Source organism: Telmatherina bonti (genome assembly GCF_933228915.1).
Source record: "Telmatherina bonti genome assembly, chromosome: 22".
Lineage (NCBI taxonomy): Eukaryota > Metazoa > Chordata > Actinopteri > Atheriniformes > Telmatherinidae > Telmatherina > Telmatherina bonti.
This window is the reverse complement of record NC_136631.1, coordinates 16,362,514-16,384,688: the sequence shown is the minus strand read 5'-3', so window position 1 is coordinate 16,384,688 and position 22,175 is coordinate 16,362,514. Positions and strand designations below refer to the sequence as shown.

General features: G+C 41.0%; 1 protein-coding gene across 4 annotated transcripts; it reads left to right on the top strand.

Moving 5' to 3' along the window:
• Window positions 1-287: 287 nt before the first annotated feature.
• On the top strand, window positions 288-19,203 carry ktn1 (kinectin 1). 4 transcript variants are annotated; one of them, XM_079261927.1, is made up of 36 exons: window positions 288-416; window positions 4,482-5,191; window positions 5,336-5,494; window positions 5,590-5,694; window positions 5,781-5,911; window positions 6,026-6,130; window positions 6,239-6,370; window positions 6,548-6,654; window positions 7,303-7,447; window positions 8,039-8,135; window positions 8,282-8,466; window positions 8,745-8,813; window positions 8,909-8,946; window positions 9,039-9,129; window positions 9,385-9,453; window positions 9,571-9,608; window positions 9,733-9,823; window positions 9,908-9,976; window positions 10,073-10,110; window positions 11,058-11,148; window positions 11,254-11,366; window positions 11,454-11,559; window positions 11,732-11,769; window positions 11,881-11,971; window positions 12,712-12,798; window positions 14,165-14,254; window positions 14,351-14,425; window positions 14,843-14,932; window positions 15,500-15,592; window positions 15,844-15,912; window positions 15,997-16,080; window positions 16,477-16,560; window positions 17,568-17,651; window positions 17,745-17,840; window positions 17,950-18,060; window positions 18,191-19,203. In XM_079261927.1, exons 2-36 carry the CDS (start codon window positions 4,483-4,485, stop codon window positions 18,218-18,220), a joined length of 3,810 nt encoding a protein of 1,269 aa, XP_079118053.1. In that variant the 5' UTR covers window positions 288-416; window position 4,482; the 3' UTR covers window positions 18,221-19,203. The 4 variants fall into 4 exon arrangements, with proteins under 4 accessions (XP_079118053.1, XP_079118052.1, XP_079118055.1 ...); XM_079261926.1 differs by having other exon boundaries at window positions 11,729-11,769; XM_079261929.1 differs by lacking the exon at window positions 12,712-12,798 and having other exon boundaries at window positions 11,729-11,769.
• Window positions 19,204-22,175: the final 2,972 nt, after the last annotated feature.

Here is a 22,175-nt window from a genome sequence, read left to right as displayed (position 1 = left end):
TTTCATTTAGTTGGTGGTGGATTGGGTTTAACATTGGGGTAATGTTTTTTTTTTGTTTTTTTTTTTAATCAAAGATCATTTATTTTTTACTTTGCATCGTTTAATTCCTCATTTATTTATGTATTTACACAGACACACATAGTCTCGGTAATTACGGTCCGATGATGAATTAAAAACGCTGGCTTCTGGTTTATGTGGTAGCTGTTGCGGTCGGTGTGTAACGAGCCACAAAACAAGCGCCCCCTTGAAGCCTCGCTATGATCCGCCCACGCGAAGCAGAAACAGCAGTTGGTGTGACTGATAACGCAAGAGAAAGCCAGGCTGGAGCTGCGCTGGGAAGTCGAGAGTCTGCCAGAGTCAACGCAAAACAACGCCATTTAACTATCAGCAACGGCAAAAGACCAGTGAAGCTACAGGTAATTCCTGAACAGCTGTTTCCGCAAATGTTAGGTTTATTTATGAAAAACAAATCTGATCCTCCCCTGTCTGAGTACAGCCTAGCTTTTCTCTCAGGCCTGGGAACGGCCCGTAGCTGAAGAATGCAACAGCAGACCGGGACAGAGAGGGAGGCTGGGTCAGAAGCACCAGCAGATGAGGCTAGTCAGGGGAGACGTCCGCGCTCTTGAGACGGGCTGTGTGTGTCTTTGAAAGAGTGCTGAACTATTTCTGTTCACAGCTGTCTTGGTCAGCACTGATAAACTGCTGAATACTTCTGCTCTGCTAATTGGATTGGCCGGCTAACCTTAGTGTCATGCTCACGTTAGTTGGCTAGCTAGCGCTGGTGTTAGCTACTTCATTCATAGTGCAGAGCAGCAGACACTGAACTTCATAAGTGGTGACGAGCCCTTTTCTATGTGGATTTCATCTACACAGGAAGTACTTATAGCCACACTAAGGCCAGTGTTAAGCCCTTACAGTTTATGATCTCATGCTAGTCATTCTGGGGAAGTGATCTTGTCGACATGCTTGTCCTCTCTTCTTTCGATTTCATGCTTAATTTAGTTATATACGACATGAGGGGGCTAGCATGGCTAATGTAGAGAGCCATTACACTGCCTTTGCTGTTTTTCCTCTGATTATAGGCTTATAGCATTGGACTTGCAATAAGACCAGCTGCTGTTACGTGTCTTGCCTATGTAGTCAGGAAAAGGCCGGCGATTTACGCTCAGCAAGACCAAGCAAGCTGGGACATTGAGTACTCGACCTGTGAGTGCTGAGGTGGCGTAAGGAGTATCTGCCTCTCTCAAAGACAACTTGAGCTGCTGGAACCTATTTGTACTGCTTTCAAAATGCGACACTTGTGCTAGCAAAGCAGTCACATCTACATTGTGGTGACTGAATATACCATAAACTCAGTGTTATGGTGAGCTTTAAGTCTATAAAGTTTCGTTCATAATTCTGAGTTTCATCCTGGATGAACTTTGAACTAAGGCTCTTTTCTAGAAGTCAGTAGAACTCTGTTTATTTCCAGCAACCTGCCAACTCAAGCACTGAATGATAACCCTCAAGTTATTTTACTAATGTGTTACTATATTTATTATATTGTATATTAAGTAATAAACCCTGAGGAGTAACAGCATTGTGTGTGTGTGTGTGTTTCCCAGTTGTTGCTGATGTGCACTTTGATACTTGTTTATAACCAGTATTAACAGTATATAATTAGTTTATTGTTCTTACAGCTTCAGAAAGAATCGCCTCCCTCTTGCCCTAATGATTGTTCTAACCTGTTATGACGAAAGCTTTTTCTATATTTATGGATATTTTATCTATTGTCTGTAGAATAAAGACTGTTTCATAACATCTTAGAACATTAGTACATTAGTAAATTAGGCTGTTCTGCTTAAGTACTTTGATTCATTTTAACAAGCTACTGTGAAAAATTCTACCTGCAATTGGTTTTAAACTACTGATATATAAAGTACTTTAAAAATATTTAAATGGGTAGGTTTGTACTTCCATGAAGTTTCCATGGTGTCCATTGCCATAGTTATAGTTGCATTTTTCTATGCTACTCCTAACTGTTTTAAATAGTTTATTAACTTGAAGATACTAAGCAGAGATTATAATATGGCATTGTTTTCAAGTTCTGGCTGTGCTGCTTTTTGAGCCTGATAGTTATCAGGAGTTGCTTATGCTTCCATGGTTGCCAAATCAGGGGCCTGGCCAGCCAAGTGGGTAGATTCCGGGGAGCCAACAGCCCGAGAGGGCTTTGTCCCCCAGGCTCATTTTGATGCTGGAACAAGGCTCAGGCTGCATAAGGAAACTCATGCACCTTCCACTCTGAGGCCTTGGCCTAAAAAACATTAAAAGAAGCAAGCAAACCTCAAATTCTTACACCACTTACTCCACCCATACCCCATATGCCAACAGGCCATGTTTCTTCAAGAGTTATTTTACATCTTAATCTACTTTAAACATAATAGATATTGGTTGTATTTATGTCAAAAACCTTGTAACTGTCTCCACAGCTTGGTCCACCGAGTTTTTCTGTCTCAGTCCTAGTTTCAGAGCTGTCATCTAATGAGGTCAAATGTATGAAACTGTGTAACAGGCAAGCAGATCATTTAAAATTGTAGAAGCAGCTATGTTTTTGTTTTTTTGTTTTTTTTTTGTCATAGTACTTTAAACCAGCAGCTGTCTCTCTGCTTGTAACACACAATGATGGGTTTGCTTCCAGGATAATAACTTTTTGGGAAGAGTTTCTGAATTTGAGGGATCTGATATTGACCTGTGACATACATGATGTGTCTTTTCATGTAATGTCTTTTATTTATTTATTTTTCTTTTCTTGTTCCGAGTGAAACCAATTCTGCATTATACTACTGGACTAAGCTGGGCAGTACTCAGGACGCCTTCCATTGGAAAGTTATTCTTAAATGTATTATCATGGGTAATCTCCTTAATCCACATTCTTAAAGAGGCCTGCTCTACGACACAGACTCCCACACTGTAGCCACAGTACTTGGGTGTAGGATGGGATTGTGCAGCACTTCAGATCACTCACTGTCAGATCCACTGTATCGTTGACCAAATAATTCTGCTGTTGTCAAACAGGGCTATAACCAGTCACCATTATAGAAAGACAGGTTTAATTTTATTCTTTTTTAAATTGTATAATGCTGTTTATTAAACTCTTATGTGTTAGTTTGCAGCAGATACTCTCCTGGTGCAATGATCCTTGAAAGGGTTCTGCTATATTTACTGTGCTGGTCTTGTTATTCTGCCTCTTTTGAAAATTCAGCATTGGCTAAAAATAGCATTTTCAGGAAATACCATGACACAAACAGAAAATATTTTATTTATTCGAATAGATAAAGAAGGAAAAGGTAAAGGTGTAGCAAGGGTACTCAATTCTGTCCCACGATGGGCGTAATCCAGAAAGTCTTCCATGTATCCTCGCTCCAACACAGCTCAGTCATTTGCAGAACCTGATAGGCTGTTAGATCTATTTGATTTGATTCTGGTGTGTTGAAGCAGGAATACATAGAAAACCTGCTGGATTGCAGTCCTCATAGGACCAAATTGAACACGACTGAAAGGAAAAGTCCTGGGAAAATGTAAACTCCCATCATCTGCACTGATTTCACCCCAGTTCATTCTTGCTGGACACTCAAGGATCCACAACACGTATCTCAGATGAATAAATTTGGCAGACACTGGAGTTATATAGTCCGAGGACTTGTCCACTCCTTAAACTTTGACACTGAAGACGAAACGCCTCCCTTTGCCTTTAAGCTTGCAGGGGCCACACTGCAGCTGCAGCAGACCTCAGCTGTGACACTTGCATGTGGGTGTATTTTTGCCTCTTGCAAATCCATCCTGATATGAGTTTAGAACACGGCCATGTTGTCTCTGGGGTGGGGGGGAAGAAGGAGGAAACTGACTATATGAGCCTTTTTTTCTTTTTCTTTTTTTTTTTTTAGCCTTGTTGCCCTTCTGATGCTAAAGACATATTTTACCTCTTTATAAGCAAATCTGAGTAAAGATGATTCTTTAATTCTTAACTTGTTTAATAACCTTTAAAACCATGTTTTTTATATTTGGCTCTTCCAGCCCGTGTGTTGGCCCTCTTTCTCACTGTGAATCTATATAAATGTAAATAAGATGTTAAGCTGTCTAGCAGGGGTTGTGCTGTCTAATTGGATCATATCACTAAGAAAGGATAGGGTAAGGTCTCACTTGTAACATCTCAGCACTATTGATGTATAACCCCCTGCCTCCCATGCATGCATCTCATGAAGCAGTGGTTGACCTGCAAATTAATATTTGCTCAGAGGGGCACAGACAAGTGCAAGAATTTAAACAGATAAAAGTACAGCTTGCTGAATACACAGATTCATTTAAAATCTCATATTTAAAGAAACATGGACTGCAGCAGCCTTAAACTCTTGTTATTGTGGGTTGAAATTAATAGATATTGGCCAGTTCGTATCATGGTGTGAGCTGTAGAACCTAAGCGATCCCTTTCTTCCTTTTCTCAGAATGGCGGTGGATATCTACGACTCTCAGTACCTTCTCATCCTGGCCCCCTCCCTGGTCATTGCTTTCATGTTCTTATTCTTCTGGCTCTTCATGAAAGAAACCTCTTACGACGAGGTGCTTGCCCGGCAGAAACGTGACCTCAAACTGCCACCAGCCAAGCCGGACCTCCGTAAGAAGAACGAGAAAAAGAAGAGCAAGAAGAAGGAGACGACCAGCGGGGGGAGCGGCGGAGGTGGTGGAGGTGGAGAGTTGGAGGAAGATCTGCAGGATTTTGACTTGGCCGATGGGGCTAACGGCTCCAGTCTGGAGGTGGAAGAGGAACCTGCTGCAGATGTTACACAAGAACCCGATCCACCAGCCCCAGCTGCCTATGTAGCTGTCTCAGTGGCACAAGAGGTTCCTGCTGGTCTAAGAGAGAGAAAGAAAGAGAAGAAGAAGGAGAAAAAGGCTGCAAAGGCTGCTGCTGCTGCCGCCGCTGCTGCTGCTGCTGCAGCCACAACATATTCCCTCTCAGAGGAATCTGAAGTTCAGGATTCCAAGCCAGTCAGCCCCAAGCCCGATGACCTTCCAGCTCCAAGCAAGCAGTTACGCCCTCCTTCGCCAAAACTTGAGCTCCAGGCTCCGGTCCAAGCTGTTCCGGCCCCTGTTCAGGCACAGACACCTCCTCAGATCTCTGGGAAGAAGAAGAAGAAGCAGAAAGCAGAGCCTGGTCAGTAACAAAGGTTACAGTTTGATCGAAGGAGTTTGGTAAACGTAACTTGCTGGTTGACTGTTTTCTAGAAAATCTTCCTCGCATTTTATCCCCGTGACTTTAAACTTGAGTGTTGTCTCTGTTTTTCTTGCCTGATTCTAGTGGGTGTGCATCAGGTAGAGGTGAAAGCAGAGCTGAGCCCAGCACCAGTCAAGAAAGAAGCTCCCGCCATGGCTGAAACCAAAGTTCTGGATGGGGCACCCCCAAGTGCCACCGGTGGCAAAAAGAAGAATGCTGCCAAGAAACAGAAGACTGAGCCTGGTAATAAGATTTGCTATCTCTATTTTCTATCATAATTTCAGAATTACAGTAACCTTTCTCCCTCCAAACCTCTTCCTTTTTTATTTAAAATTTAGTTGATGATGCAAATTCAGCAGCTTCCGCCAACCACCAGGCGACCCATAATGATGATGTACCATCCAAAGGTTCTGGGAAGAAACAGAAGACTGAGACTGATAAAGGTAAGAGGGTTGTTTTTTTTTTCTAGATACTATTGGTGCATTCAGTATTATTACACTCTTATCACCTACTGTGTGTGGCTCAACAGAGAACACGGAGGTGAAGCTGAAGGAGCTGCTCTCTGGTCTCTCCAGCCTGGCTTTGTCAGAAGCAGAAGCCATCAGTGTGATTGCTCTCCTCCGAGACAAGAACCCCAATGCCTTGGATGCCTGGCACAAAGTGAGAAATGAATACATATGACATGTTATGCTTTTTGTAGTTGAAGTGAGGCCTGATGTTTGCAGTCAGACCTTAATACCTGCTTTATATACATGTCCTATATCTGTCCGATAGTCTGCAGGTAGGCCTGACCCAGCTGCACAAGAACGGGAGAAGCTTCTTACAGTTCTGCAGGAGGAAGCCTCAATTGCCAAAGACAAAGTGAAACAGCTCAGTCAGGTCTGGATTCCAGTTCTATACCTCATGATAACTGATTCATTTTATGCAAAAGTGTTTTGTTTATTTTTAGTCAAGAGTTTCACATGTCTGCTTGGTTTTGTGCTGTAGGAGCTTCAGCTTGAAAAGCAAAAGACAGGCCGGGTGGAGGCTATGATGAGAGAGCAACGTACCGCCACGGAGAAGGAGCTGGGGGGCATGCAGGCCAAAGCACACCAGGACCTCCAGACCATGCAAATAAAGGTGAAGGATTGATTTCTTAGCACGACTGAGACAAGTAATGTTGAATTAAAAGAAGAAACTCCACATTACTGATTCCATATAAATAAGCACTTGAATGCGGAAGAACTGAATTGTTAAAGGTCTTCTCAAGGCTCAGCCGAGAGGTGATAAAGACTGATTCCTGTCGTCTGTGTGTAGTGTCAGCAGATGAGGGAGCAACTGGAAAGCCAGATCACTCGACTGCAGCAGGAGAACACAATCCTCAGGGACGCGGTCAGCACGGCTACCAACCAGATGGAGAGCAAGTCAGTGTTGTACTTGTCTTCTCACCTGCTCCTTGTACTCAACTTAATAAAACATTCAGTGATCCAGTTTATGTCAGAATATCAGTTCACTGTCTGTTTAGCATTACAATATTGGCCATGCCAGATAATTTTGTTAATGTTAAAGTACAGTGAGGAAAACCTCACAAAAATTGTTGAAGTTGCCACCAAAAACCCCAAAAGTACTGGATTTTTAAAATGTGATTTTTTTTTTCATGCCGTCATTAAATAAAACTTTTATTTTATCTAATAACCTCAATATTCACATTAAAAATCCCATTGGTGACAGTCAATCACGTTAACGTTATTTTACAACAACCAAAGTGCTTTACAGCGGAGCCATGACAATCGTACATAAAAACAATACATTGAGGCCATTCAACACCTAGTTGGTTTTCATATTCTTCTTTGCATTTGCATTTAGTTAATGTTGTAATGAGGCATTTTTCATTATATTGATGGTTGTTGAAAACATTTTGACTTGACTTCATGCTTGAAATGTGTTATTTTAGTGAACTTGCATTTTTACACAGCGTGAATGGGATTTGTGCAAGCTATTAATAATTTGCTTCTTCGACAACTTCCCACAGTAATGCTCCATTAACCATTTTCATACCGCGTGCTTGATAGGAATTCAGCAGAGCTGAACAAGTTGCGTTCTGAATATGGCAGTCTGATGAAAGAACTGGCAGACAGCAACAGCAAGCTTCAGCAGGAGGAGCACCAGAGGAAGTCACTGGAGGTCAGCTACAAGCAGAACGTGTCCCAGCTGGAGGTACGCTAATCCAGATGCACAGCTTGTTTATTTAACCCGTGCTTCAGTTTCTCTCACCGTGGCAAAAATGGACCAAGTAGTAGGAGAACCTGCGCTTGCCGCATAGCTTCACATGTGACCAGCGGGTGTGGCAGCATTGCTGGGGAAATGGGGTGGGGGTGGTTGTAGTGGAAGTCCTGGGGAGGGTTGTGGGAAGCAGAACCTGAGATGGGAGGGTTTGTTGGCTTTAGAAGCTGGAATGTTTGAGGCTTTGTGCCGTGTATAAACAGCACTTTTCCTGCTAGACACTCGCATCAACCCCGCCTATCTTTTCATGCACCACAATTATAAGAAGGAAAATTACGTTGCTGCTTGACACAGGCAAGACATTATGAAGAAGATCAGAGTTTCACAGTCTAAAATCTCTAATAAAGTCGTTTCACAGAATCATATGTAAACTTGCTGTTGATTTAGAGGGTTGTGAGCTCTGTCATTTAGAGAAAAATTAGTATAAAGTGCTAAAGCTGCCCATGCTGAGATGGTAAAAGCTTTGGTTTGCTTGTGTGATGCATGAAAAAGTTACACAAGTTTGTTCATGTTTTTCCTCCCCAGGCCCAACTGCAAGATGCAAAGCGGCGCTGGGAAGAGGTGCAAAACTTCCTCCACAAAGTCAGTTCTGAAAGAGAGCAACTTCAGGCCTCTAATCAAGGTGAAAAAAAATCATAAACATTCAAACAACAATGACAGCAACAAAAAAAAAACAAAAAAAAAACCTGGAATACTTGTATGTTCTTACCAAGCGGAGGAGACTTGGCTGGTCACATCCAAAATCTGAATCTTTGTTTTGTTTGTCAGAGCTCCACAACAAGCTACTGGCAGCTGAGACTGAGATGAACAACAAGAACAAAGAGATCCAGACTTTACACAGCAACCTGACCGAAGCCATGGTCGCCAAGGACCGTCTGGAGCAGAGAGTGATGGAGCTGAGGGAAATGTCTCAGCACAGTATGCCAGATGAATCCCTGCAGGCTCGAATTCAGGTGAGGCCTGCCAGCATCACTCATGTATAAATATAAAATGAGTCAGTTTAATTGTAGATTAACAAAAAAAAAAAAAAAAGAGTAATTCATAGCAGGAAAAAGCGACCTGGTTGTTGTAGGTATATGGAATAACATCAAACTGAATGAAAATCAAGCATAAGCAGGTTGTAATGAGTCTTAAAGCCCAGTGTGCTTCAGTTTACACTCAGATGCAGAATAAATTAATAAAAAGAGCCTAAAATTTCACAATACTGTGTCACACAATCTGTTTTTACCAGGAACTCATGAATGAGAACAAAGGTCTTCATGGCCAGAATGAGAGCTTGCAGGCCCAGATCTCCTCACAGGTATGATCACCTTGACTCACGTATGAATAAAGTGAGTATAAAAATAAATATGTGTATATGTGTAGGTTAAAAAGATTTCTCTGTTCCACATTTAGGCAACTCATGTCTCCCACATTGAGGAGTTACAAAAGCTGTAAGTACAGTTTATATATTAACAGACAAAACTGCTGCTCTGAAGCTTTATTCAGGTCATTTTGGCATTTTTTTCCCCCTGGTTTTGTCAAGGCTGGCAGATAAAGAGTTGCAAAGGAAGAGTCTGGAGGATTCTCTAAATGCTGAGAGGAGCAGCGCAGCCAGTAGAGAAACGAACATGCAGGTACGGTTAAAAGTGAAGTTGTGTACAGCTTCCTGTACCAACATCCTGCTGGGTCGTTAGTTTGCAGGAATTTGTATCAAGAGGCGTAACTATTTATGACTGCATTCCCTATCATGGCAGAGAGACGTAATGTCCACATTCAAGGATTGAACATGGAAATACTTTCACTTTTGACATTTTTTAAATAATTGTGCAGCCTGTCAGTCCTGTGTTTTCTTTTAATATAATAAATGTAACTTGTCTTTTCATCTGCAGGCTTTGCACAACGACAACATGTCACTTAAGGCAGAGATTCAGAGTCTGCAGGCACAGATTTCTGATCAGGTTTGTTTCCTACAATGACTAATTTAAAAAAAAAAAAAAAAAAAGAAAGAAAAAAAAGGTGTAAATCTGCATGTTTTTCCCCTCGTTTGACACTTTTATATGTTTTTCCACACGCAGGCTGCATCACAACTGGCTTTGGACCAGTACCAGAAGAGGTGGGTGTGAAAAGTGGAATGAGTTTTTAATGAATTGAGATGGTGTTCTGTTATTGTATCTTATCAAGCTAGTACTCTGTTATTAAGAAATAAAGGAGCTCATGAGACATTGCTCTCCATCCAGTGTCTGGGAGAAGGAGGAGAGCATGAAAACCGTAGAGGGCCTTTTGGAGAAGGGGTTGATTGAGGTCGCCAACAAGGAGGAGGAGCTCAAGGTCAGTTTTCTGTCTCGTTTTCAGTTTTCAGTGTAGTTTCTCATGAATAAACATTTCAAAACAACTTTTCCTTCCCAAACGCAGACAGTAAGAGAAGAAAATGAGGCACTAAGGCAAGAAATTGACGACCTCAAAGGAAAGACAGCAGCACAGGTACAGTGTTAGATCGCATTGAAATAGATTTCCTCAGATTTTTTTTTTTCTTTTTTTAATTTTTCGCTTTATTTACTGCTTCTTTTCTAATTGAAGGCAACGTCACAGTTAATAGTGGAAGAACTCCAGAGCAGGTAAGATCAATCAAGCTGATTGTATTATTTATGTTTTGTAATAGTGGTTTTAATAAAAAGCTTATTTCCATCCACTACTTAAATATGACGCCCTTTTCTGAAGGTCATTTCTTTCCTTTTCATCATTACTTTTACAACCTTTTTCTGAAAGTGACAAAACTGTGGATGTTGTAACTTATTACATGCCCATCTCCTTCAGTCAAGTGCATTCAGTCACATTAATGGCCACAATTTAACATAGGTTAAACACATGATATGCTTCTTTTTAAACTCATTTTGCCATAAAAGATAAGTAGCATCCAGACTTTCCCTCTCCAGACAAGGCTGCTATTACATGCAGCACACATGCATGTTTTTTTCCCCACTGTTCATTCTTATGTCATGTATGCACACAATTGTTCCCATCCACAATTAATATGCTTAAAACAACTGCAGCCCATCTGTCAAATTTGTCAAGGCTTCATTACATGGTTTTTCATGCTTAATACCTCTCAATGTGCCATTTCTTGCACATATTACAGACATTGAACATGTGCTGTAGCTCTCAGCATCACTCTCCAAATAAAAAATAATAGATGCTAAAAACATTAATGAAGCCTTCACTGGGTTTCTTATGTCTTAAATGGGTTAAAGTTGCAGTGATATAACTTTAGTTTCAATATCACTGGGTTATCAAGTGGAGCCAGCTTTATACACTTCCTGATATAAAAAGGTCCAAAGTCTGTAACTTGTGGTTTTATCGTAAGCATGTTGAAGTAATTTGTCTCTGGCACTTCTGAGTCCTTTGTGGACACACCTTGTAGTAATTCTTTTATAATGTAATTCCCACTGGTAACAACGGTCCTTATATAGGTGATGTTAACATACTGCATGTATAAAAAGCAGCAGGTACTGTGTGGTTTCAGTGGGTTTGGAGTAGCAATGTCTTGTTTCATTGTGCTGTATAGCATGCAAAGGAAGGATCTGAAGCTGAAATCGATGGAAGCGAGTCTGCAGGCAGCACAAGACAGCTGCAGTGCAAGAGAGAAGACCATTGAGGTGTGAATTTTTTCCATTCCCCCCAAACAGCTTTCATCAGATCATAATTTCTATTTGGCATTGTCCCGGTTGGAGGCGCTGTCTGAATCGGTTTTTGTCTCTCAGACTCTGCAGCAGCAGTCGGCCGCCCTGCAGGCAGAGATGGAGCAGCTGAGACAGAAGGAAACATCAGAGGAGCTGACAAGTTCTGGTGCGCAGCTCCAAGAGCTTCAGGCTCAGTAAGTTAACCCCCCACCCTTCGCCATGGAGCTGTCGTGTATGCTTCTTTTAAAGTCCGACTGATTTTGAGCAAATCTGAACCACAGGCTGGAGACAAAGGAGCAGAAAATCCAGACGCTGCAGGCTGAGCTTGAGGCAAAGACGAAGGAGCTGAGTGAGAAGGTGGAGCTGGTGGAGCAGGTACAACAACAGGTGAGATAAGAGTTTGGGGGGGGGGGAAGATGATGCACAATGAAATGCATAAAAATAAAGAGACAAGTATCTGTTGAGCTTCTTGTTTCCTTATTTGGCTCTTATAACATCCTGACATATTCAGCTCTTATTCAGTCTTTTTTCTCTCTCTTGTCCCCTGTTCCTGTAGCAGCCCCACACAGGAGTGCCAAACCCAGAGCTCCTTGAAGCGTAAGCAATTAAAAATCCTTCCCATTCACGTTTTCATGGGTAAAGACCTTTCAGGATCATGTTTAATAAAGTTCAGAAATCATGTGTATTTTTTTTCCTGTCTTCTTTCAGGTTGTCAGAAAAGGAGATGCAGGTCTGCAGCCTACAGGTCCAACTGGCAGAGCTGAGGGGTGAACTGGAGCTTCACAGAAAAAAGAACAACGTAGGTTTCCTGGCTTGTTCGCAACTGGAGGCTGATGTTTATCATTTGGAGAACTCGTGCTTCGTCCTTTGTGTGTTACAACACAGCATTCCCCTCACACAGGCTTGCACACTGCATATATCCATACCCCCTGTTCTCCACAGCCACGTAGTCTCACCTGTTTGGCTTTTTGTTCTTTACGTTCCTTTTTTTTTTTTTTTTTTTTTTTTTTGGTTTTGTAGCCAAATTGAAAGTTTTCTGCTAAAGAGTGTGTACGCTGCATAGTTCTACACATCAGTCCAGATGTCTGTTTTTATTAGTTTTGTTTCAGTTGGGCATCATATGCGGACTTCCAACCTCGTCTTTTGGCGTTTGCCATCGGTCATTACTGTTTCAGCAAGATTGTTTTGTGCTTGTGGATGATTCAGGGCATTAGAATCGTCCCTTTATTTTCTAACAGAAGTGTATTTGAATGGAAGCATAAATATGTTATTTAATGTAGTCTATTTTTAGAGATTTCCACCGTTAGAATATTTTTTACATTTTGTGCGTATTGTCTTTGCCTGTATGTGCGATTAAGGCTCGGAATCTAGAAGCTTTTTTGTTGTTTTTTTCATTTTCCACTTCTGTTTCTAGCGTTGGATCATAGGTGAGAAATGCGTTCGGATTGTTCTGTCACACTAAGTGAGGGTCATTAAATGCATTTCCCCCCCCCGAGGCTTAAACTGAAAGTAGTATCTCTCTGGAACTGACCAAAACAGGAGCTTCGGGAGAAAAACTGGAGCGCAATGGAAGCTCTGTCAACCACCGAGTCCATACTTCAAGGGAAACTCAGCAAAACTGTCAAGGTTCGACACCTCACTTCAGTCTGCTTCACTCTAGTTCCGATCTGATGCACTCCCCTTCAAAATGCTGTGTTTTTGCCATATTTGACCCCGTGAAATTTTCTTTTCCACAATCATCCATAACAACGCTGCATACTCATTTGCCTTACTGTCACTCTTCCCGCTTTATTGTTTGGCCTCAGATTTTTTTTTTTTTTTTAAAAATTGGGTTTTCGTGTTGAGCCGTTTTACATGCGACTTGTTGGCATTTTCCATCTGAACAAATAAATCTTTGGAGAGTGTCTACATTTTCATTATAAGATTCGCCCACAGTTCAGGCCGATGCTTGGAAATGAGTTTGCAGTGATTTAGTCTTTTACTAGATGTCATTAGCTTGAGATCTGTGGTTATCATTTCACAGCTTCCTGCCTTTCTGTCATGCAGCATGGCATGTTGTCCCCATTCTGCTTTGCGTCATCATACTGTCAATATAACTCATTTTAAAAACTGAACCTTTTAATCAATATGCAACAATCCTGTGATGCTTCTCAGTGCTCTTTTTACAAATAAAACACCTTTGACCTCGATTGGGATTACCATGTGTGACCAACATAAAGCACAGTTTACATTCATGACAGTTGCTCAGTTTAACAGTTACAGTGAGGTTTTCTACATCTTTGCCTCCCCCCCCAACACTCTTGCATTACATAACGGTACAGGCTGAACTGTCGCCACAGCAGCTGCTCATCTGCCATTACAGTATAGTAGAAAGCACCTTTTGAGAGCAGAGCCAGGGAGTTCCTCTGCAGCTGTTGTGTATCATCAAATCTGGTCGTATTTATCTCCACACTTGTTTCAAAGCTGCCTGTGATGGTGTGTGTGTTATTGTAAACAGTGATTGCAGTGCCAAGCTGGTTGTTCTTCTTGGCCTCAGTGACACTGTGTGATAGTGGCCTATAATTGCATGCATGATCCTCTTGTTTTTATTAATAAGTTTCAAGGAACTTTTGCTATTTCATGAAAGTAGACTGATGTATTTGCTGTTTCAGGTGGACTAAAACATTTGATGTTCTGAATCTGAGGTATCCGACTTTGGTGTGAAGGGGATCTATTGAAAGTCAGTCGTGTTTTTTCTCAGTGCAAGTAGGAGCGAGGCAGTGTTTATCCTTAACACCTCTGAGTCATGGCACAAGATGATCCTGCATGAATGATTTCTGATTTTGATTGGAGAAGCTTAAATGATGAATTAATGAGCTTACAAGGAAAATTATGCTGATATTTTCTTGGATGACCTCTGGATCCTGGAAGCGCATTGCCGAGCTGTTTGCACAGCAAGTTCTCAATCTGTTGCTTTTCTTGTGTTCTTGTACATTCTTCCCTTTTTTTTTAGGAGAACCAGGAAGCATTAGCGATGTCTCAGGCCGAGTGTCGAGATGTTCTGCACAGACTTCTTCCTCATGTGCCTCTGCCTTCTGAACAGGTATTGATAAATCGGTATTAATAACTCTGAGATAATTGTATCAGAGTCCTGTTGTTTTACTCATATTTGACTCAATCTTTCACAACTCTTCCCCAGAATCATCAGGACTGGTTGCAAAGATTTGAGAAGGCAGTAGCTGAAAGCTCAGCTACACAATCAGGAGACTCGGAGGTAACAAGAATAGCTGAAATCAGTGTTTTTCAACCACTGTGCTGTGGTACACCAGTGTACCATGAGAGATTCTCAGGTGTGCCCTGAGAAATTCCCAGTCTCACCTAGTTGGTCTAAAAATCAGCTCCGTGTTCATCCAAACAGGCCCCAGTGAAAGATGATAAAATTCCATCTTCTTGTGTTTATCTGATTTCTAGTCTAGAGGCTGAGACGAGATGGACTTTATGTTAATAATATGAACTTTTTTTTTTTTTCCCTAAGCCATTTTGGTTTGTGGTGTGCCTTCTGATTTTTCAGTGAGAAAAAGTGTGCCTTGGCTCAAAAAAGGTTGAAAAACACTGGCTTAAATGACCAAATCCAAGTATAATTCATTTTCATGTTGAGCATATAAATGGTTAAATATTGTTTTGATTGTAGGAACTGGCTGAGAAACTGAAAGAAGCCGAGGAAACCCAAAGGATTCTACAGAAAGACTGCGAAACGTACAAGAAGGTTTTGGCAGAAACGGTGAGAGATTTCATGGGATATCATATGGTCGAATAGAAAAAAAAAAAAAAAAAAAGGAAAAAATACCCCGTATCACCTCATCTAAGCTTTTTTCTCGACCTCTTTGCAAAACATGTCAGTGTCAAGGAATAGTGGAGAAAATCAGAGGGACCTGTGAATGCACTGAAACTACAGATCTTCAAGGAATGTTCTGTAAAAAAAAAAAAGTGCTTTAAAAACTTCAAATAATGCAATCTTATCACAATTTCCACATACTATATATCATATTACTATTATAAGATATTAATTATTTCCCTATCAAAGTGAAACGTTATGCTCTAAGGGTGCTCACACCCATTGTCCTCAAATTAATCCACAATAATCAGTTACTACAACTTGATGAAAGCAATCAAGCTTTGAAAGTTGCAGCTGCAAAGAACTGTGGGAAAGAATGATTTATTATCTCGTATGCTCAGAAGATATTAAAAGGAAATTTTCACACAGTTAGCGAAGACTATTAAATAATAAACTGTTGGTTCCATGAGGGTCTTTCTTCACACTGAGCCAACATTCGTTTTGGGTCCGCAGGAGGGCATCCTGCAGCGTCTCCAGAGCAGCGTGGAGCAGGAGGAGTCTCGCTGGAAGGTGAAGCTGGAGGTATCGCAGGCGGAGCTCAAAGAGGTATGTGTTCAGGTTTGGTTGGTAACAACTCTCCTAGACTGGATTGTGGAAAACTGAAGTCATATTATTTATTTATTATTATTAATTATTATTATTATTATTATTAGTTATATTAGTTATAGAATTTTCCTTTGGGGATTAATAAAGTATTTTTCGTTTCATTTCATTCATATATGGTTTAATTTCACAGTGGATTGATTGGGATGTCATCGTTGTTTTTTTGTTTGTTTGTTTGTTTGTTTTTACCTCAGATGAGCCAAAAACTTGCAAGCTTGGAGCAGGAGATTGAGAGACGAACTGATGGAGCGGAGTTGGAGAACGTTAGTCCTTTTTAAACCTGAGCCTCCATGAATTTTGTAAGGCACGTTGTTGTGTGTTTTTCACACTTCCTCTGTGCTCGGTAGATGAAAAGAGAAAAGCAGCACTTGGAGTCTGAGTTGGAGAGGGCGGAGCGTGAGAGCGCCACCTATGTGACAGAAGTCAGAGAGGTGAGTGAGAACTGAAGTGCTTCACAAAGGTTTCCTTGTGATTCTGTTCAACGTCCTGTGGAAAAAGCATGGGCTCTGTTGTGTGTTAGATGCATGCTCATATGAGTGTGTTACTTGAATTTTGCAGGATGGATTTTGGAGTATAGGGATTCTGCACGACTGCAAACTGTTCATCTACAAATGCATTACATCGGCACCTCTTGTAATAAATTTATGTTGGACGTAAAACACTGGTGATTTAGTCATGCCAACATGATCCTGCGATCCATTTATTATTGCGTTGCTGCACCAAAGAGTTTCCTAGTAGCATTTTCCTGGATCAACCCCCCCCCCCCCCCCCCCCCCCCCCCCCCCCCCAACCCATAATAAAACAAATCATCTCAAACTTGATTTCAGCTGAAAGATCTGTTGACTGAGTTGCAGACCAGACTTGATGGCTCATATACAGAAGCTATCAGGCAGAATGAGGAGCTGAGTTTGGTAAGCGTGGATCTCCCTCTAGTTAGAGGCTCCTTTTCCGTACTGCACCAAGCAGTGGCTTTACACAGACTGCCACAGGATGGGGCTCTTCAGCTTCTGCTTAACTGGGGGTCATCATTCACAACCTGTGGAGTCATGCAGTGCTACTTTTAACATATATTTGTAAAATAAAAGAAATGTCAGATTGTGAGTGATGATTCACCTTTACACACACTGACACTTCTTAGACTAACACTACGCTTTTTCTAGTCCTGCATTCTGCTTAATCTCACTGTCACGTGTCTGTCATGGTTTGCTAGTGACCTCCTTTCCTGCAGTGGCCAAAAATTTGTCCCATTTTTATGCTTTAGCTCTTACTGACTACTGCTTTAGTCTTCAAACTTGCGTACTCGCCTGAGCAGCTCACTGTCTTTGTCTTCCATTAATGGCCTTTAAGATTTTCTGTTGTTGTCAGTGGTTGTAGATTGGCTGTGTTCAAACCATCAAAGCACTATCAAAACTATGTCCTACTTATTTATAGCAAAGAAAAGTAAACAAATACTCAAAACTGAATGTTAAGAGTGGCTTTTTATAATTTTCCTTTAATGCTGATTTGTTGGGTACACATGAATGGTTTTTTTTTCCTCTGGTGCTTTGTACAGTCAAGGACACAAATGGCAAGTTCTAATTTGTAATTTATTAGTCATGTGTGGAGATGGAGAAAAAGATAACTGCATCAGAGGTAACTTTACAGAGTTGCTTAAGCTGATTTCTAATCGGTGTGTAATTTTATGGTGGCATATGAGTGAATGTGTTACTCACACGGAACTTCCTGTATTGTGACTCATCTTACTGGCAACAAACCCACAAGAATAAAGTGATACTTTAAGTTTGAACATTCCCTTAATAGGCCAAGCAGCTGTTGTCCTTTTAATCTAACCAGCGTTGGTGGGAAGATGTTGGATATTTTGTGTACTTTTTGAGAAATCAGGAAGTAACCGCTTGCTGAATTTCTGTTTCAACTCCAGCTGAAAACTCAGCTCACTGAGACGCTGTCCAAGTTGGAGACAGAGGAGAATGAGAGGCAAAAGGTGGCTGATGACTTGTACAAGGTAACAAACCTAATATGTTTTTCACAATACCTCCAATTAAACTGTACGCTTCATTGTTAATAAGAGGAACTTTTTTGTTTTTATTTCCCACAGGCCCAGCAGTCCCTAGATCTGATCCAAGGTGAACTCTCAAAAGTAACAGACAACGCTGATGACCTGATAGAAAATAGCAGTCTGTCATCACAGAGGGTAAGAGTCGGCCCAGTTTGGGAGACGTAACCAGACTTCTGCTTTACAGAAGTTGGTGATATATCCTGCTTTATCATCAGGCTTAAACAAGCTGCTTTGTCTGTGGCAGGAGGAGATTGACAGGAAGGAGAAAATGACTGCAGGACTGAATCAGACAGTCAGAGAAATGCAGCAGCTGCTTCAAGCCGTCAGCCAGCAGCTCACTAAGAGACAGGAGGGTGTAAGTTCTTGTCATTTGACAAAAGATAACATTGTGATATCATCTTGTTTTTGGTTTTTTTAATTTTTTTATTCAAGACTTTGAATATTATTTGAATGTTCAGGCTGAATGTGTGTGTGTGTTTCTACAGGAGGCTGACAAAGATCTGCCCAAGGTATAGTGAGATGAAGACGGTACCACGCAGCCATCCTGACTGCACTACGGAGACCATGTTTGACCGTCGGTCTTATCGATACCACACAATACCATACTGTCACACCTAGCCACCTCTTCCTTCCCAACCTCTGTCACCTCACCTGTACTGTAGGCAGCCTCCAACTGACTCCCACCCAAAGCCTGGTAAACTACTCCCAGACTTGCTGTTGGCCACAAGGGAGCAGGCAGAGGTTACTGTTCAATTCCAAACACTCCAGGCACGGTACCAAAACACAAACTACTCCACTCCAGCCACATTCCTTTTTATTTTATTTTTATTTTTTTTTGCAGCATCATCATTTTTATTCTAAACTTAAAGAATTACCTCCAGCATAATCTAACTGTGTGGCAGCCATTCCTCTGTTAAAAAAAACAAAAACAAAAACAAAAAAATAATATTTTTCCAATGAAATCCTTTTTGCAGTAGTTTTTGTCTTGAAGGCAAAGATGCAAATTTCCACCTTAACAAACTTTGGGTTTTCAGTCCTTTACTTTTTAACTTAAAGTTATGTATTGTTTAAATGTACCAGTTAGGACCTGCTGAAATACATTATGTTGTTGATCTGTTGATTTGCCTCCTGACCAGACAATTACCACAAACTATACATCATCGTGCATCCAGTTCTCCATGCATACTTTGGCTCAGTACTGGGTGGGGGAAGGGAAAGCAGAAGAGATCTCGGCATGCCAGACAGGTCACTACGTGACTGTAACTATGGAGATGCATGGACAAATTCTAGTCAGGTCTGTACTGCAGCTCTGAAGATAAGGGAGTCTGTGATCCTGGCTGCAAGATGGGAAGGCCGGGTCAACAGTTTAAGTTTTTAATCCTACCACAACTACTCTAGGAACAAGCGTCCCATGTCATCTGTAATCAACACTCGCTATCATGTTGCTAAATTCATTAACACTGAGATTTTCTTCTTTTTGTAATGGGTGATGTTAATAAAAGGGATGCTTAATAATTCTGCCCTGTGTTCTGTTTCATTTGCCACACTGCAATCTTTCTTTTCAACACTGTGGGGCAGCACACAACCTCGGTTGATGTGACACAGATCGAAAAACCTGAATGTGCACAGGGAAGTTGCAACGCTTCATATAGCTTTTGCCAGCAGGTTAAGTCCGCTTTGAAATACAATAAACTTGTTTTTCATATGGTGGTGTTATTTCAGGAGGAATGCGATTATTCTTGATGCACAACAGTTTCAATTATAGAACATTTGGGTGTGTTTCCTGTGACAGGAATGTACTGTATGATCCTAGAGAAAGTTTATTTGTGGAGCTTTTAGAAAATATGTTCCATTGAAGGCAATACGAGGGAATAGGAATGAGTTGTAGTGCTTGGGGGTGGGGAAGTATACTGTAAGCCTTCAAAAAGCATTCACACAATAACAAAGATGGACAGATGTTATATACATGCATTCATTTTAAACGCTGTAGATGAATTGCTACCAGAAGGTGAGAGAAACTCTAAAGCCAGAATGTAGAACTATAAATTCAAGTAACATGCAACCAAACCCAAATCTATGCTGACTTATCAGCACAGAAAGCTGTTGCTCTCCTGCATGTTAAAAGACCTTTAAAACAACAAGACTGTTGTGCTAGCGACAGAGTGGGGGTGTTGGGTCAGGAGCACGAGCAACATGGGATCAGCACATTCTTCACATTCTCCCACACTGTCATGCTACAGTCAGCTGATTGGAGATCTGGCTTTTACTTTCATGGAAACCTCGCGACGCCACTCGCACAACAGCATCTTCAGTGTTCTCTTTTAAACAGATCAGAGAGCTTGTCGCAGCTTGCTTGATAGAAGTTGCAGAGCTACATATGTGCAGTCTACTGTGAAGTAGCAGCTTCTCAATATCAGTTTACAGGGTCTTATTTGCATGAATGATAGTGTGTCATCTTATAAAGTATGGTGAGAAATGTTTTCATTGCAGTTCCTAGAGAAGGCTGATTTGTAATCTTTTGTCGAGAAATGACAGAATGTAAAATGTGGGAAAATCCCATGGAAAATGCTGTCTGAGGTCATGCTTCTTATGCGTAAAGCTTACCAGGAAGCAGCTGGGAAGTTAACAGGAGCTTTGCGCTTCTCTTATCATCATTGCTCACAGTCCCTCAATTGTGCAATTTCGCCTGTTGAAGTAGGCCTCTGTTCTGCATGCTTCTTGCCTGGTAACACTTGACTCCTCCTCCTAAACATAGATTTGCACTTGCACTACGCCAGCACAACTTCAGCAAGGCAGCCCACTCCCTGCATCTGCTCTCCATCAGTGTGGTATGTGCTGGAGAGCCTTTGATCCCCACCCCCAAATCTGCTGTATGTGTTTGTGTGGGTGAGTCAGTCAGATGTAGAAAGAAAAAAAAAAAGAAGAAAAAGACTATAGTGCTCTGTTACGCAGACAATGCCCAGTTGATAAAAGCAAAGCGGAGAGAGACAGTGACACTAAAGAGCAGTAAACATTCATTATACCCACTTGATTAAGGGCAGCCCTGAGCCTTGTAGTTATGGGCCTAACACTGCTTGATGCTTGTGCACAACTGCTGAAGAAGCTGGAGTTCACTCATCTGTGCTATTAATGGACAAGAATGTGTAGCTATGAACAGAACTAACAAATGCCAAATATTTAAGCTCTGTGTCTTACAACTGAAGAAAAAAAAAGTATACTGTACTGTGAGCTTCTTAGTTGTTGAACATAAGGGTGGGGCTTTAAGTGTTTCCATGGACCCCAGTGACCCTCACCTACCTTTTGTTTTTGCGTCAAGTGTTATTGCACTTTGAAACTGAATACCAGTTCAAACAGAGAGCGATAATTACAGAGGCAATGGGGCCACTGAAGGGGCCTAAGGCAGTGGGGACACCTTCAGTCATGCGGGTTCTTGTGAAAACAAGACAAGAGATAGTTTAAGTGTTGATGAGACTGCCAGAGAAGTGGAGAGGAGGCATATTAATCAGAAAGGTGTGAGAACAATGTGTAGCATTAGAAGCGATGACCATGGAAGTTTGATATCAACACTTTAATTGCATTGTGGTTGTGCACTAGACGAACTACAAAGGTCTCTAGTATGAAACTGATTTGTGTCTCATCATATGAATATAAAGCCAAAGGCTGATAAGAAATTACACAGTAAAATAGGCATATACCTGGATGCCTTTCCAAAATTGAAAGAAAATAACCACAATGGAGAAGTGGTGAGTGAGAAAATATTTCTAAGCATGCATATAGTGATGTCATTAGGTTGCATAATCAAGCACGTGTGTTAGAAAACTGTAATAAAGTCTTAATGAAATAAAGCTTTAAAAGAGCTCAAGGGGGTAACAGACTAAATCTGATTTCAAAATCCTTTCAATACTCAGGAAACATAGCAAGAGGATTATTTTTACCATGTGTTTCCCACCATTACAGCCCCCTCTACAATGGGCTTACTGCTGAGACCAATGCATTTTTTATGTTCATTAAAAGAATTGAAATGAGATTTTTAGCCATTTTTTTCCCCTAAATCCTTTAATCGAGCAGCAAATATATAAACACGTACTTGAATGTTAACTATAAACATTAAAAAGAAACAATTTTGAAAAAGCATTATCTCTTTAAGAATTCCCAGATTGTACTCTTTGTTTACATAACAGAAGGCGCGATCCATGAAGATTGTAAGGTTGTTTTACGGTGATAAAATAGGCTCGTTTAATTATTCTGTGAGAAAAATATTTATTACATAAACTACAAATGTTTTTTTAAAAGAATTTTAGAAACCTTTAATAACACCAGACAGTAAGGTTTAACCAGATACACCTATTTAAAACCGAGTTTGTAAGAAGTCCACCCTACAAAAAGTAAAGAACAAGCGAATGGTACATTCCGGCCCAGCTCCTCGCTGTTTTTGTATCTCCTCTAGAGCGGATTCAACCGCCAAGTAAG